General features: G+C 39.0%; 1 protein-coding gene across 2 annotated transcripts in view; it reads right to left on the minus strand.

Moving 5' to 3' along the window:
* LOC124175818 (F-actin-uncapping protein LRRC16A) overlaps positions 1-14,177 on the minus strand; it is an 83,328-nt gene that overhangs the window by 58,915 nt on the left and 10,236 nt on the right. For both annotated transcript variants that reach the window (XM_046556385.1, XM_046556384.1), the window contains exons 4-6: positions 10,462-10,655; positions 9,472-9,649; positions 21-259 (exon numbers count right to left, since the gene is read on the minus strand). In XM_046556385.1, coding sequence (XP_046412341.1) covers positions 21-259; positions 9,472-9,649; positions 10,462-10,655 — 611 coding nt within the window. The remainder of the gene's footprint in view (positions 1-20; positions 260-9,471; positions 9,650-10,461; positions 10,656-14,177) is intronic.

Below are 14,177 nucleotides of genomic sequence, written 5' to 3' on the forward strand. Positions count from 1 at the left end.
TCTTTTATTATTATACCCACCACTTGAATCCTAGATTGTCTAAATAAATTTCTTGAATCGACAGAGATCTTCGCATGACATGCAATAGTCTTTCCAAGTGTTCATGACTTAGTTTTATATGGGAGGCTCTTAGCTTAGTGAACCACGTATTGTATTCTAATGCTGAAATAATTGGCACCAAATCTTTTTGCTCCAGGTGATCGAAGTCCCTCAGATTGAGCTCTCGTGTGTCGTGGGATAAATATATCGTATCAACGTCCTGCAAGAATATCATTACATTTAGAACAACAAACTCCAATACATCCAATACATTTAATCTTAGCAAGGAAAACTCTCAAACATGAATTGGTCGTACGTCTCAAACAAATGTGAAAAACAGGGATAAAACTGTTTAAAAAATATCTACCCATGTTATTTGCATCAACAATGGTGAATACAGATAAAAAACAACAATCCAACTATGTAATAGAACTGATGCTGAGCAGATTTCAATACGTAAGGTAACCCATTAAGGCATACATGGGTTCTCAAGGTCACTGATTTCAAAAATGGGGTCAGATCTGAGAAATTTTCAAAATTTAAAATCGCCGATCGAATATGGCGGACTGAAAATGTAAAAGTGATCGGAATGGCTCGAAGAACTTAGGGACGTTTTAGTTCACCAAATACGATTATCCGTTATCAGAATCATGGCATCAAAGATAATAAATCCAACATGGCGGACAGAGAATATGAAAATTTATCTGATTTGCTTGAAACTTGTTCCGCAGGGATTTTGGGAACACTGATAACGAATCTGAATTCAGAATGACAAAACCCGATATAGCGGATTCATTTTGGTGGTTAAAGAATAGAGAAATTGACCGGCCTTTCTAGAAATTTGCTACTTAAGGGTTTTTGAGGTTATTGATATAATGAATATAAGATCGTAATGGCAACTTCCTTCATCCCAATGCACCCTTCACCATGCGAGATTCATCCAAGCATTTTGTGAATTTTGGAAAATGACAAAATTTAATTGCAAAATCCACAAAATGCATTTCACATATTGAATTTTGTAATTTTGACATTGCATCCGTTTTCATCGACCTCGAAAATCACTGAGTGACAAATTTTAAGAAAATTAGATTAGTTTTCATGTTTTCAATGCGCTATTTTGGATTCGCTATTCTGAATGTGAAAATTCTGACGTGGGATTCGTTCTCAGCGACCCCGGCAACTCCATTGTGACAAATTTCAAGCAAATCAGATCTGTTTTCATATTTTCAGTCCATCATATCGGATCCACCATCTTGAATTTTGCCATTTTGACGTCGGATTCGTTTTGAGCGACCCCGAAAATTCACGATTACCGAGTTGCACTATTCTAGTCCCCGCAACTTTCCCCCAATTATATTGGCATCTCACAATGCCTTTGTTAGAAGTAAAATCATACAAAAAATAACAGTGATGTCTCAAAAATATTCTTGAATAACCGATTCAAAAATGGTGTCTCATGTAATATGAGACACTGTGCCGCAAAGGGTTAAGATTTCAGGAATTTGAGACAAAGTTTTAGGGAGCTAGAGCTTTGAAGTTGTCCAACACGACAGTCTGAGGTTCCGTGTAAAAACGGAACCACCTTTTCTTGGTTTTTGGAATGAGGATGAACTTTGTAACGCTACACACACACGTACGCACGCACGCACACACACACACACACACACAAAACGTCGTAGAGCTCAAAATTAGGTCTTTAATTAATAGGTTTCCAAAAGTTTTACAAATTTTCAAGACCAGATAGGAGAGGCTAACTTTACGGGTGTGACGTATATACATAGCCTGTGAGGCGATAGTTCTGAGTAACCTATAGTGTATACGGATGGATACAGTCGTATATGAGCATTAGTTGTAACGTGGCATTTTGCGGTGCCCTTTTCAAACAGCTCTCAAGCCCTAGAGAGAACTAGAAAATAAGCCATCCACGATATTACTGGCTGAATCCATTTTAAATCATGCAGACCAGTGGAGTCAGCGGAAAAAAATTACCTTCATTGGCCTGCATAATTTGAAATGTATTCAGCCTACTTGTAATTGAACTTAGAGCTCCATGATCAGTGTCACGCAACCGAAACTCTAAGAACGAACACTGTGGAGGCATGCAAATGAGTTATGGTTTGGAGTTTTTTTTTTTTTTTTCTTTTTGAAGTTTCTACGGCGCCAAGAGGGAAGTCCGCAACGATATCAACACGCAGATGTAAGAAGAGTAGATGGGAAAGCAACCTATGCTTGGCCATACGAGTAGCTGCGGTTCTCAGGTGAAGTTTCCGGAGAAATCCAAAAAATAACGTTGCGAGAGAGGTACTCGGAATGCTGCATATCTGAACGACCATAACAACCAGGCACACTCAACGCACTAAAAATATCGGATACTGATTGAATTTTGGTCATCATCTCATGACAGACAGATAGCTGATTGTGAGTGCAAAGAACGTTCAGGAGTCATGACACGTGATGTGTATACTTGATAAAATCGCGGTATACTTCAATAATACATCTACCCAAAACAATAACCTACTTGTAAGTGACCTTAACTGATTATTAACCAGGGGAATCTCACAAGCAGTGAGTAGTGTGCATGTTCCATTACAGCATTTACATTCGTAAAATCGACACAACTTGCGTACAACATAGCACTTGTTTATTGCAAACAGTAAAATATGTGTAAAGTGTATCATATTTGGCATATTACTTTTCAGGAATAAAACTTGTGTTGTCGACTGTATCGTGACCCGAGCCGTGGGACGTAACTATTACATCTACGAGTCAATTATGAATTCAGGCAACCCGGAAAATGAAAAGCATGTATCCCCTAGACGGCGGGGGTAATGCCCTGAAGGATGACTGAACCCCAAGGCACGGTACAAGGAGTGACCGTAATGTGCAACGGGCTGTTCTGAAAGACAGAACGCAAAGATGCCCGTGTCACTCAAATACTCGCATTCAAAGTTTGGGGTTGTCTCGATGGATGTGTCCGAAGAATAAACTACATGTACGTACACTATTGAAATGTGGTAAACGCGCGACAAATACATCCCGCGCGCAGAGAACGCCACCGGCAATCGAAGCGATCAAACTAAAAATCGGAGCGCTCAACGCGAGTGTTCATTCCAGAATTATCACCCAGCGCGACAGGTCGCTAAGCAGGACTCGGAGCAGCCGATATACCCAGTAACAACTTGATTACAGTTTATGTGTCCCATATTTTATGAAAATCTAAAACCACGTTTAGCACTATGCGGAATTTTTCGGCATCTTGAAAACTCGGAATTAGGATATTGGTTTTAGCCAGTGGCTTACTTCAACCTGCCTAGTCAGTCAAAACCTTGATTACAAGGCCATGGTTCACACAATATGCATTCATGTGTTTTTTCTTAAAACGTGTGTCCGTCCGGAGCTGTATCTGCCAAACTACATGAACGATGGAGGTCCATCAGTGATTTTCGGATAGCGAATTATTTACTTCAATCTGCCTAGTCATCAGAACCTTGGTTAGAAATTCATGGTTCACACTATATTGTAAGATGTGAGGTTCTTTCGAAGCCGGTAGGTTGATGAAAAACTCAACGCTTTCTTTTGAATATCTATCGATGTATGTAACACTTTTGATTTTTCCTAGCATGGTTGGGAAGTTGGGATTGGGACGGGATAGGGTGGGTCTCTTCATCGCAGCGACCTCCACGTGGTGAGACCTGGGTCATTGATGGTAATGTATTTATTAGGGATGCGCGATTCTAGATCGAACCACTCAAGAATCGAACTTTTGGATCGAGAAAATAGATCTTTTGTATTGATACTTTACAAATCGTTTTTTTCTAGAATCGATTCCAAGTCTGCAAGGATCGGATTAGGTTCTTAAATCTTCAATTAAAAAAAGTTTTGACAGTCTATTTTGGCATTCTGTATTTTATGGATAATATAGGTTTGAGAATACAAAAGAATCGACCAATTTCTAGCGCTGAATAAATCTAATATCACAACTAATAAAGAAAGCTTTCCACCTAGTCGGCTGGATTTGTGTAATATGTATATGAAAACTATTGCTGTGATAAACAAATATGACCCAAAGCAAACTATTGTTAAATATCAAAACTGTTGAATAAGTACTACATTTGTGTGACACGATTTTTAATCTCCAATATAGCTACAGGTTTTCAGTTAAACTAAAAAGTAAAAATAACGATCAATCTTCTGAAGATCAATCTTTTGTATCCGATTTTTTGGACGAATCGATTTTTCCAAAATCAATTCGAATCGATTCTGAGAATCGTTCGTTTGCTTGATATCGCCCATCCCTAGTATTTAGTCATGAATTACCTAACTGCTGTTTCGGGTAATTTCTCTTCTAATATTTTTCACTTTACTGCAACGAGTTATGCAAAAGATCTCTTGAAAACTCGAAGATTATTCAATGATTTCTGTAACTTATTATTATTCATCAACCACGCGAAACTCATACGGGCTTCCAATTATATTCCTCGAACGTCAGAACTTCAAAACGTTCAAGTGCAAGCGGTCTGGTCCCAACGGAGTGCAGAGTGGGGGGCCATAGCACGCGAGGGGCATAGACTTAAGTCCCGCCCACTCTTCGCCTTGGCCGCCTGGCTTGAGTCGCACGGGAAGCCAGAGTTCCCGCGCGAGCTCGGTAAGCAACGTCCAAAAAAAAAAAATAAGAAAGTGAGAACAGCAGGGCTCATAAGAGGTCTGCTTCGTTAGAAAAAGTGACAAAAATAACTACAAATATTCGAAAGGTGACTATTTAGTGACAAAAAAGTGATTAAAAAGTGACGTGGTTTGGACAATTTACAGATCTAATTTCGGAGTACATGTCTCACACCAATTATACTGACAATGAGTGCCTGTCCACTAGAGTGGACAATCAAATTGGAATATTCTGAAAGGAACAGATATTCATGTTATTCTTGTTCGTCGTGTATTCTTGAAAAACCTATCGAAAAACGCAAAGATATAGTGCTTAGAAATAAAATCTTCCTATTTTCACAGCCAGGCTTCGAACCGTCATAGGTAGAGTTGTCATACTTATCTTTTAAATTTTTTCTGTAATCTGTTCTATTTTTTATTAATGTCGGTGTTACGTCCAGCGAACCACCACCTCTCTCTATTTTTCCTGCTCGCTAACTCTCCCACAGTTCTTATGTTAATATCATGATCTCTGTCCTGTCCTCTTAACTCTACCTAGCCTTATGCTACTCACTATCGCCCTTACTCATCTTATTCTATTCCCTTCCTTCAGCATCTTCGCACCTTTTCTACATCCATACGTTTCGTCTCTGGAGATACTCGTATTCTAACTCTCAACAACGTCAGATCTAGACTTCTTATATAGCTTCGTAGAACACACTTCGTTCTTACCCCTATCTCAAATTCCTCTCAATAAATAAATATAATTGGTATCTCAAACAAACCCAACGTCATTCAACCCTCTACCTAATTTCCGGTTGTCCTAGCACGTAAAAGTGAAGCCAAACCAGTTTATTCCTACCGCTCGGGAGTAAATCCCATTCACGAACGCGATATTGGTGGCAGCGGTGGGATTCGAACCCATGTCTCCAAAGAGACTGGTGGTACGCCGGACATAACATCTGGTTAGTTCAATGTGATATTTATTCTACCCTAAATAAAAAGAGCCGTTTTTTAAACCACTGAGAAAGTACTTATGCGGATCAGAGTATTAGGAATTAATTTTCCGTTCCAGGCTTTTCCAAGCAACTGATGAATCTTAAATATACTCTTCTTCATCGATGGTGACAAATAGTTTACTACTTGAATTATTCAATAAAACAAACAAAAAAATCTAGATCATCGTGATATACTTCAAAATAGTTACTACTCACTGGATGGTGGGTAAAATAAAAATAATAAAATACTAGGGATGATGACTTGTTAGATTGGCACATATTCTAAGGTTAGATTCGACGTTCATGGGTTATGTTATGTTTACTGAGATTAAATTAGTTTCTCGCTCGGCCGAATACGGCGCTGTATGTTTCTCTGTGTTGCCAACATAACTGACTAGTGTAAAAAATTAGCTGTCTCAGATTCATTGTCCCCAAGTGTACATATTAATGTGGATTGATAAACAGCCACAAATATAGATTATTGAAGTGTAGATATCGTAAATATTGTATATGTTGTAGGCTAAAATATTTCATAAATTGTGAACCCTGTAGACACTGTGAAAAGTAAAAATCATGTAAACGCTGGGAATATGATAGTAATGTGAATACAGTTGATATTTGTATCATACTTTTATGATTTTTGTGTATTTTCCTAACAATTCAATTGCTACATTATCAAGTTTAGTGATATGATTTCCATACAAATGAACGTCAAACTTAATTTTTAACGCCGGTTGTCAGTCATATCATGTCTATCATATCCATGCCAGCATTTTTTTTTTTTCACCACAAACTTCAATTCAAATTGAGCGGTACGTTGGGTGGTATGGGGAACTAATATACCCTCCGACTCACTTGGGGCGCTAAAGAGCAAGCCACAAGCGATATACATTGGCGCCTTATGGCAGCTTCCACTTTGTCTCTATCATATCCTCTTTGGTTACACCGATCTGAAAAGCTTACAGAGACAGAAACGAGACTGCGTGTCGATCACGCTATATTTGATCGATAAGGTGGTAGTGCGGAACACAATTCAATTTCATAAAAAATTCGTCAACTTCGTCACATATGACGCGAATGAACGGATGGAAAGAAAATCACAGCGAGTTTTGAAAGGTTTTTAAATGTAAGAAATGATGATACATTGTTAAACATCACTGACATCAATTTTCATATACAATGCATGAATATTACGGCGCAAAAATTGCACCGAGTGATAAAAAAGCCTGTTTGACATTGGTTGATTCTATACGATCATTAGACGTATTATCGAATAACCGTATTCCTGCAATCAATCAAAATTTCGGTGATCGATATAATTTAACGCCAATGAGCGTAACTATAAATAAGGACGAAAATTATAGTATTTAATCAATTAAAACAAACAAGTCGAATAATTTTGAAATGGTTATTTAACCAGAGCCTAATAGTACATTGTGCAACAAGGAGGTAAACGGGTTATTTCTACCGAGGATCAAATGATTGTGCACAATTTCGACCTTCGGCACCCGAGATAAAGCCTAGTACAGAATCCTCATATTCAAGGCAGTGATTGCCTTACCCCCCCCCCCCCCCCCCTGTTACACACCGTGCTTTTTGCAATAAATGCATGTACAGGCCCTTTTTCGTACGCATAGGACAAAATAAAATAATTACGTTTCGTATTTGATTTCACTTATATAAATTAACTCTAGTCACTTAAACCTATGGAAACTTCCACATTACTTACATGGGGTCTCTGAGACCCCAACGTTTTTCAATCATTCTCCATTTTACTTACATAAACAATCCTGATTCAAGCACACTGACTTTAAAATTGCACCTTAAAGTAGGTTGTGCGGTCAACTGGACCCCATGTAAGTGACTAGGGTTAATCATAAGAATAGTGATTGATAAACAAAATCATTCAGTTATACTGTTTTGGTGACTCCTCCTGTCTAAGCAGGTAATCAAGTCTACGCTCGGAATGAACAATTTCCCACCCACTTTAGGGTGAGGCATTCGTCGGGGAAGGTCGATTTTGACAGGAGAAAAACCCTAACGGAATTCCTCACTCATATATGTTCTCACGTCACGAAAATCCACACGTACCACTTTATATACGACAAAAAGGGCCTATTTCGTGCACGTGTTGAAAAAAAAATTCATTAGAAGGTACTACTATAAGTTTAAATATAAATAACAATTTTAAGAGGTTAGGTGTGAGATAAATTATACATCTCGGCTCTCCATTCACTGATTGCATTGAAATGGAGCTTAATTAAAAACTCTTCAAACCCAAATCCTGCATAAAATTCTCGAATGTGACCAGTAAATTGTGAAAGGGGAGAAATGTGATAATATTCTCGGCGTACAGGTCGTAGACTTGCCATCGCGGTGAGGAGAATGAGTCGGCTCGCGCGGAAACTTAAAATTTGCTTTCAATGTACTTGGCGTGAAATTCGACTGATTGTGAGTCTTTTGACATAGGGGTGACTCAACGATACAGATTATTGTATCGACACAGAATTTACTTCTTTTAAATGACCTATATTATTAGTCAGTTTTCGGCATTCCTGTTATATACTAATATTAGTTAGACTGGAACCGTGGTTGTCAGTTTCTTGATGGATACTGAAAACATTGTGTAACCATGTTGGAATAGAGAGAATCGACCTAATGGAAGTTGGTGTGTCAGGAAAATTGAATGGTAAGCCATCGTCAATTATGTCACCATAAAACACTCTCTAATTGCTAATACTGCCGACTATCACTGCATCCACTTCATATCCCAGTTCTAACGGAAAAATGACCCAGGGCTGGGTCTCTTTGGTAGGATATGTTAAGATAAAGTAGAAAACTGTTTTTCATATCTAACTTTAACAGCCGTCGCAACAGACGCCGGAGCGGCGCGCGCAACGGATCCGAAGTTTGCTCGGAAATCCTCGGTGGCCCGACTAAATGTGTAGTGACCAAGAGGCAGTTGAAATAAATACCTCGTGTTATAATCATGTGCCACGCTGATTGTTGTTTCTTTTCATTTTGAATAAAATACTGACTGTGAGATGAAATGATAAGTTATTTTCAATCTCAAACCCTATTCACAACCGAAAAAAGTTTGCATCAACTGGATATAGTTACTCAATATCGGCACCTTCTCCATTTATCCACTATACATGGTGTCAATAAAGTAACGGGACGGCGGAAATATTCAGCCGTCCCGTTACTTTATTGACGTCCTGTATAACGGACTCGGAATAGTATAATCTTCACACGCTTGTCATACCGTGACATTACGTAAATGCGCACCACAAGGATCCTTAATTATAGGCAACTGGAGGTACGATTCCACTCTGAGCAGTTCCGAGTTTCGCCAAGGTGACATCAGCCGCGCGCTAGCGGCTTCAATCCAAAAATCTGAAACTCATCGCTCTGCTCAGAGTATGTGTACTCTGAATTGCCCATAATTAGGGGTCGTTACTCTGCGTATTCACGAAATTTCATGGTATATATTACAATCACGACGTTACGAGAAGGGTGCGCATTCAAACGATGTTTTAGCTTTTCAGAGATTTTCGTACTTTGGTGCACAAGATAACACATCATCCAAATATCAGCCAAATCAAAATTTCGGCACCTGATGGTTTTGCTCAACTATAATAAATGACCGAATCACTGAATCCCCCATTAATTCGATGAATTATACTCGATATGCGACTATATCGGAATCAAATTATTAACAAAGGGAATGGATTAGCAATTAACATAGTCTTAATTTAAATAATTCGATTAAGGATATCAAGATTTCCCTTACCCACGCCACTTCGTCTCTGTACGGAACCCCATGTAAATCGCACATACAGGCATACTGTGTAGAAAATCCGCCACAAGGTCCTGTATGCCTCGTAGCTTCCGTGCTTCTGGCTAACTCACTACCTCTTATACTTTGGAGTCTGCTAGTCGGTATGACATCTATTTTTCGTATGATGTAGCTGAAAAATTCCAAACCCATCGATTTATTCTACAGGCGTCAGCACAAAAATACTTCATGTTCATGTCTGTGACATGTTAATTAATACACCAGATCATTAGGCTATCATCACCGGTAACATCTAGGCTTTTTTAATTCCATTTTGTTATTCGAATAACTCGAACTCTCTAGCCGGTTGAGTTAAAAATCTATCTTGATCATTTCTGGGTAAAGGACCGCGTGAATTGAGATCAAAGTTCTCAAAACCCATTATTTTGATCTCAGAATATCGTTGGACGAAAAATTGATCGCACGTCCGATCGTTCATTTAAAAATGGTCGGAAGTGATTCTCTAGATCTCAAAATGTGAAAATCTAGTGTGAAAACTCGATTTTTTATTTTCAGGGTTATTATAATATCTCTCTTATTATTTTCTTCCTTTGAAAATAGAGGAGGCGGAGTTGAAAAACAGATAGATATGGATTCGAGGAAAAATCGAAATAAACGAGTTAGTATCATTCACGGTCTTACATACAGGTCTTGCGACTCAATAGAATTCCAATGGTAGAGAGTGGCTCCTCTGTTGAAAAAAAATCCAGATGGAGCTGCGATCGAGGGATGCATCAACATAACCTACAATGTTTGAATAAGCCTTTGACGACTGATTCCACGCCCATGTGACGCGCGAGCGCGACTATCGTCATCCTTGTCGCACCGGGCATCCCTCGATCGCAGCGACGCTAGCGGCTTGACACGTTAAGAGGCCCACGTCGAAACTCAGAGTCGCAAGACCTGTATGTAAGACCGTGGTATCATTAAATGAACATGACTTACTTCAGAGGTACCGTTGGAAAAATATTACGGATTGCAGTGTGCAATGCTTCTATCATAGCGTCTACTTCTGCTGTATCGATTCCGCCACCCATAGTTGTGAAGCTGTAAATTCTGTCTCCCACAGTTAAACTCAACTGGTTTCCTCTTTTGGACTCCACGGCCGTGATCTCTAAATAGTGAAAATGGCAGTCGATCTGTACAAAAAAATATAGTACTGTTAGTGAATATGGTCATAGTAATGACACAGTTTCAACTTTAGTATCAATCATAATCGAATCATTAGTAACGCAATTAATAAATTTGAATTTTCTCAATGGCAACCGGGCATTACAATTTCGTTCCTGAGTTGGCATTCTGGAAAACCACGTAGCGCGGCAAGACGATCCAACCTCGATGAGGTCACCGCGCTACGCGGCTTTCCAGAGTGCCAAATCACAAACGCAATTGTAACGCCTGGTTGCCTATCTGTAGGCGGCGAGGTGGCTTGTTTCCACGTTTAGGCCCGCACTGTGGGAAATTTTCACGAAAATGTAGCCATAAATCGAAAAACGAAGGTTGAAATTCAAGTATATTAGCCCAAGGAATCGGTTGAGAACAAGTTTCTGCTCAAGGTCCTGGCTGTCCCGATCTTTTATTCCTCACAGTCCCTCAGATATTTCAGTTCAAAGTTGACCGTCGTCGGTTACAGTTGCGTGCGTCAAAGTCGCTCTCTTATTGAAGCTAACTTTGAACACTTACAACGCAACAGTGTAAAGTGATAATCAATTTTAACAAAATGGATACTCTTCCTCAAGGTATGTAGAAAATTTTGCCTATTTTACAATTGAAAGATAATATTTGTTGTCTGTGTTTACGTAATCTAACGATAATCCGAAATAGTGCCTCCGTTTGGAAATAAATATTGACTTTGCGTAGACTTTTAATACGGAGCGCGGCGAAACCGGGCCGTTGTTCTTTTTTTAAGTTGTAGCTTAGAATGTCAGCTTTTGATTGGTGTATCGTTGAGAGTGCGCAGAGGTGCGACGCACGTTCCAGAGCATTTTTAGTAAGCGTATGCGTGTTCCGAGAAGCCCCGGCGCTGGCTCGCTGCATGCCAAGTCGACATTCTACTGAATTATAACCAAATGCACAAAGGGGTCACGTATGTCTAATCCTAATTCGGATCACTGTGCCACTCATAATTGATGCTGAATTCTATTCTTTCTTTTTAGGTTCTAGAACTTCCCTTATCACATTCAAACGGAGGGAGATCATTTTAATAATGCAAAAGCGCTGGGCCACGGATTTCCAGAAGCAGGTAGAACATTTGGAACACGAGTTATCCGAAAAAGTAAATGTGCTATTCTAATTCATCAAGGTACCAAGCGACATTTGTCGAGGTTATTCTCCGCCATACGCACAAAATGGCAAGAGTGAGGAAGAAAAATGACACATTTTTTTTGATAAGATCAGCAATGACTAGAGATGGATGTAGCTTTTCCTACTGATTCAAAACCAAAGAAGCCAGCACACGTGACCGTCCCTCACTGGACTTTGCTGCATCAAGTGAGTGACCGAGACGACGAAAAACGAAAGAACTTCGTGAAAGTTATACCGCAGATGAGTTGTACTACGTAGCACAAATGAATCTCAGCTCTTCCGGAGACTCAGATTCGTTGAAAATGATCAAAGACGTTATAACACCGGCACCTGCACCCACATTATCAAAGACAGAACATACTCCACTATCAATACATGAAGCTCTTTCCGTTACATCGAAGCGAAACTCACCAAACGTCGGTAGAATATTATATGAAATTCGATGAAGGATCATAACTGTCACTTACATTGAAGTTACGAAGCAATTAGAGAGGCCAAATATTCAACTGGGTTCAGATTGCCGTAATTTTTCTAATTTGCAGCAATAAAGACTTTGTTTACCATATTACGAGATTATAATAATTTTTCCCAAAATTTCTGAACCTATTTTCGATATTTTGAGTCCTGTTTTAACAAACTTTTGTTTATATAAATATTAATATCAGATTCGTAATCAGCGACCCCGAAAACATGGGAAAAGTATATTTTCAATCGAAATTCTTATTTTAATCAGCGACCCCGATAACGTGTAGAAAATAAATTTACACTCAAAGTTCTTTCGAAGTTCTTATTTTAACGTACCATATCGGAGCCGCCATTTTTTGATATTAGATTCGTAATCAGCGACCCAAAAATCGTTGGTATACCAAAATTGGAAAAATTATAGGAATATTCCGATTTATGGTCACGTTTTCGTTAAAATTCCCTACTGTGGCTCGGTACAAATACGAGTTCTGTAATCGCACGACTAGTAGTGTGAACGTAGCATGAGCCAACGTGAGTGATGTAATTGCATGAGTCAGAAATCGTTATCCACACGTGGACATATATGTAATTTATTTCCAAACTTGAGAAAAACATGTATTAATCTCCCATCTCACATTCACAACATCATTCACATAAAACTATTCTAACCTGCAATGTGTGCTAATATTCAATCAACAGGGTGTGACTTTTTGTGACGAATGCGGAAAGCTTTCATTCATCGGATGAAGATTGCTATAAATACCTGTTGCCTGTTACTCCACCATCTTTCTAATAAAAATGAATTTTCCGTGATATTTCTACGTTAAATATTTCCCTCCAACAACTTTTCTAAATATATCAGGATGTATGACTAACAATAGGGTCAATCAAGTTAAATTTAGTTAAAACATTACAATACCTTATGAGTAAGAAAAACCTGTTCAAGTCAACGAATTTCACCAAAAAAGCGATGTGTTATCAATATTTTCAGAACAACTACATTATTGTATCATTTTTCGAACGCTTATACGATTGCAGCATTGAAAAACAGAAATATTGTATATCAAACTGAACTTTCTCTTACGTATTTGAATTTCCAGGTGTGATTTGATTTTTAAAAAATTAGATTATGCACCACGGCTAGGCTACTAAGTAGATCGTTTGACGTCAAGTTTAGAATGAGTCGTAAGCGACCGCATGGATGACTAAATATGCGAGGTTATAAAGACTATACCTTCACGATGCACAACCTGTTAATAAATTTTTTTTCGTCGCGGAAGACAAAGAAAAACCGTACTTTTTAGTAATAGAACGTAAAAAACGTTCCATAAAACTTTGCGGATTGTAAAAAAGGTAAAACTGTTTGACGCGTGTCTTTTCATGTAACGTGGCATATTTAATGCACGTTACCAACGACTTCCTGAACTCTAGGCGGAACCTAAAAGTAGGGATTTCGCGATAATAATCGGCAATAACTTCGAAAAAAGCGCCAGGACAAGGGTTACGCATCCGAAACTCTGAGAGGGGACACATTACAAACTAGTAAATAGAGTATGTCAGGATTTCTGCATATGTTTGTTCTCAAGTACATGCGGCACCAAGCATGGAATCGATGGCGAATTCGACGGCGTCTTGTGACAACGGTAGCGGAGAATTGCACCGAAGGAACGACGAGAGAGAGGCTACACCGCGAGTGGAAGGCCTTACATGAGGCTACGAATGGACCGCCAACGAAGAGCTCTTCCGCAAGGGAAACCGAGGCGGTCAAGATTCCCGTTGTTGGCCAGCGAGCCGTAATCTCCCTGACCTCCATTAAGCTGGCACTGCCACAATGGAAAATCGAAAAACTAACTATACTACAATTTTAGGCTCAATTTAGCCTAATTAAATGC

This window comes from Neodiprion fabricii, chromosome 2, assembly GCF_021155785.1.
Source record: "Neodiprion fabricii isolate iyNeoFabr1 chromosome 2, iyNeoFabr1.1, whole genome shotgun sequence".
NCBI classification, from domain to species: domain Eukaryota; kingdom Metazoa; phylum Arthropoda; class Insecta; order Hymenoptera; family Diprionidae; genus Neodiprion; species Neodiprion fabricii.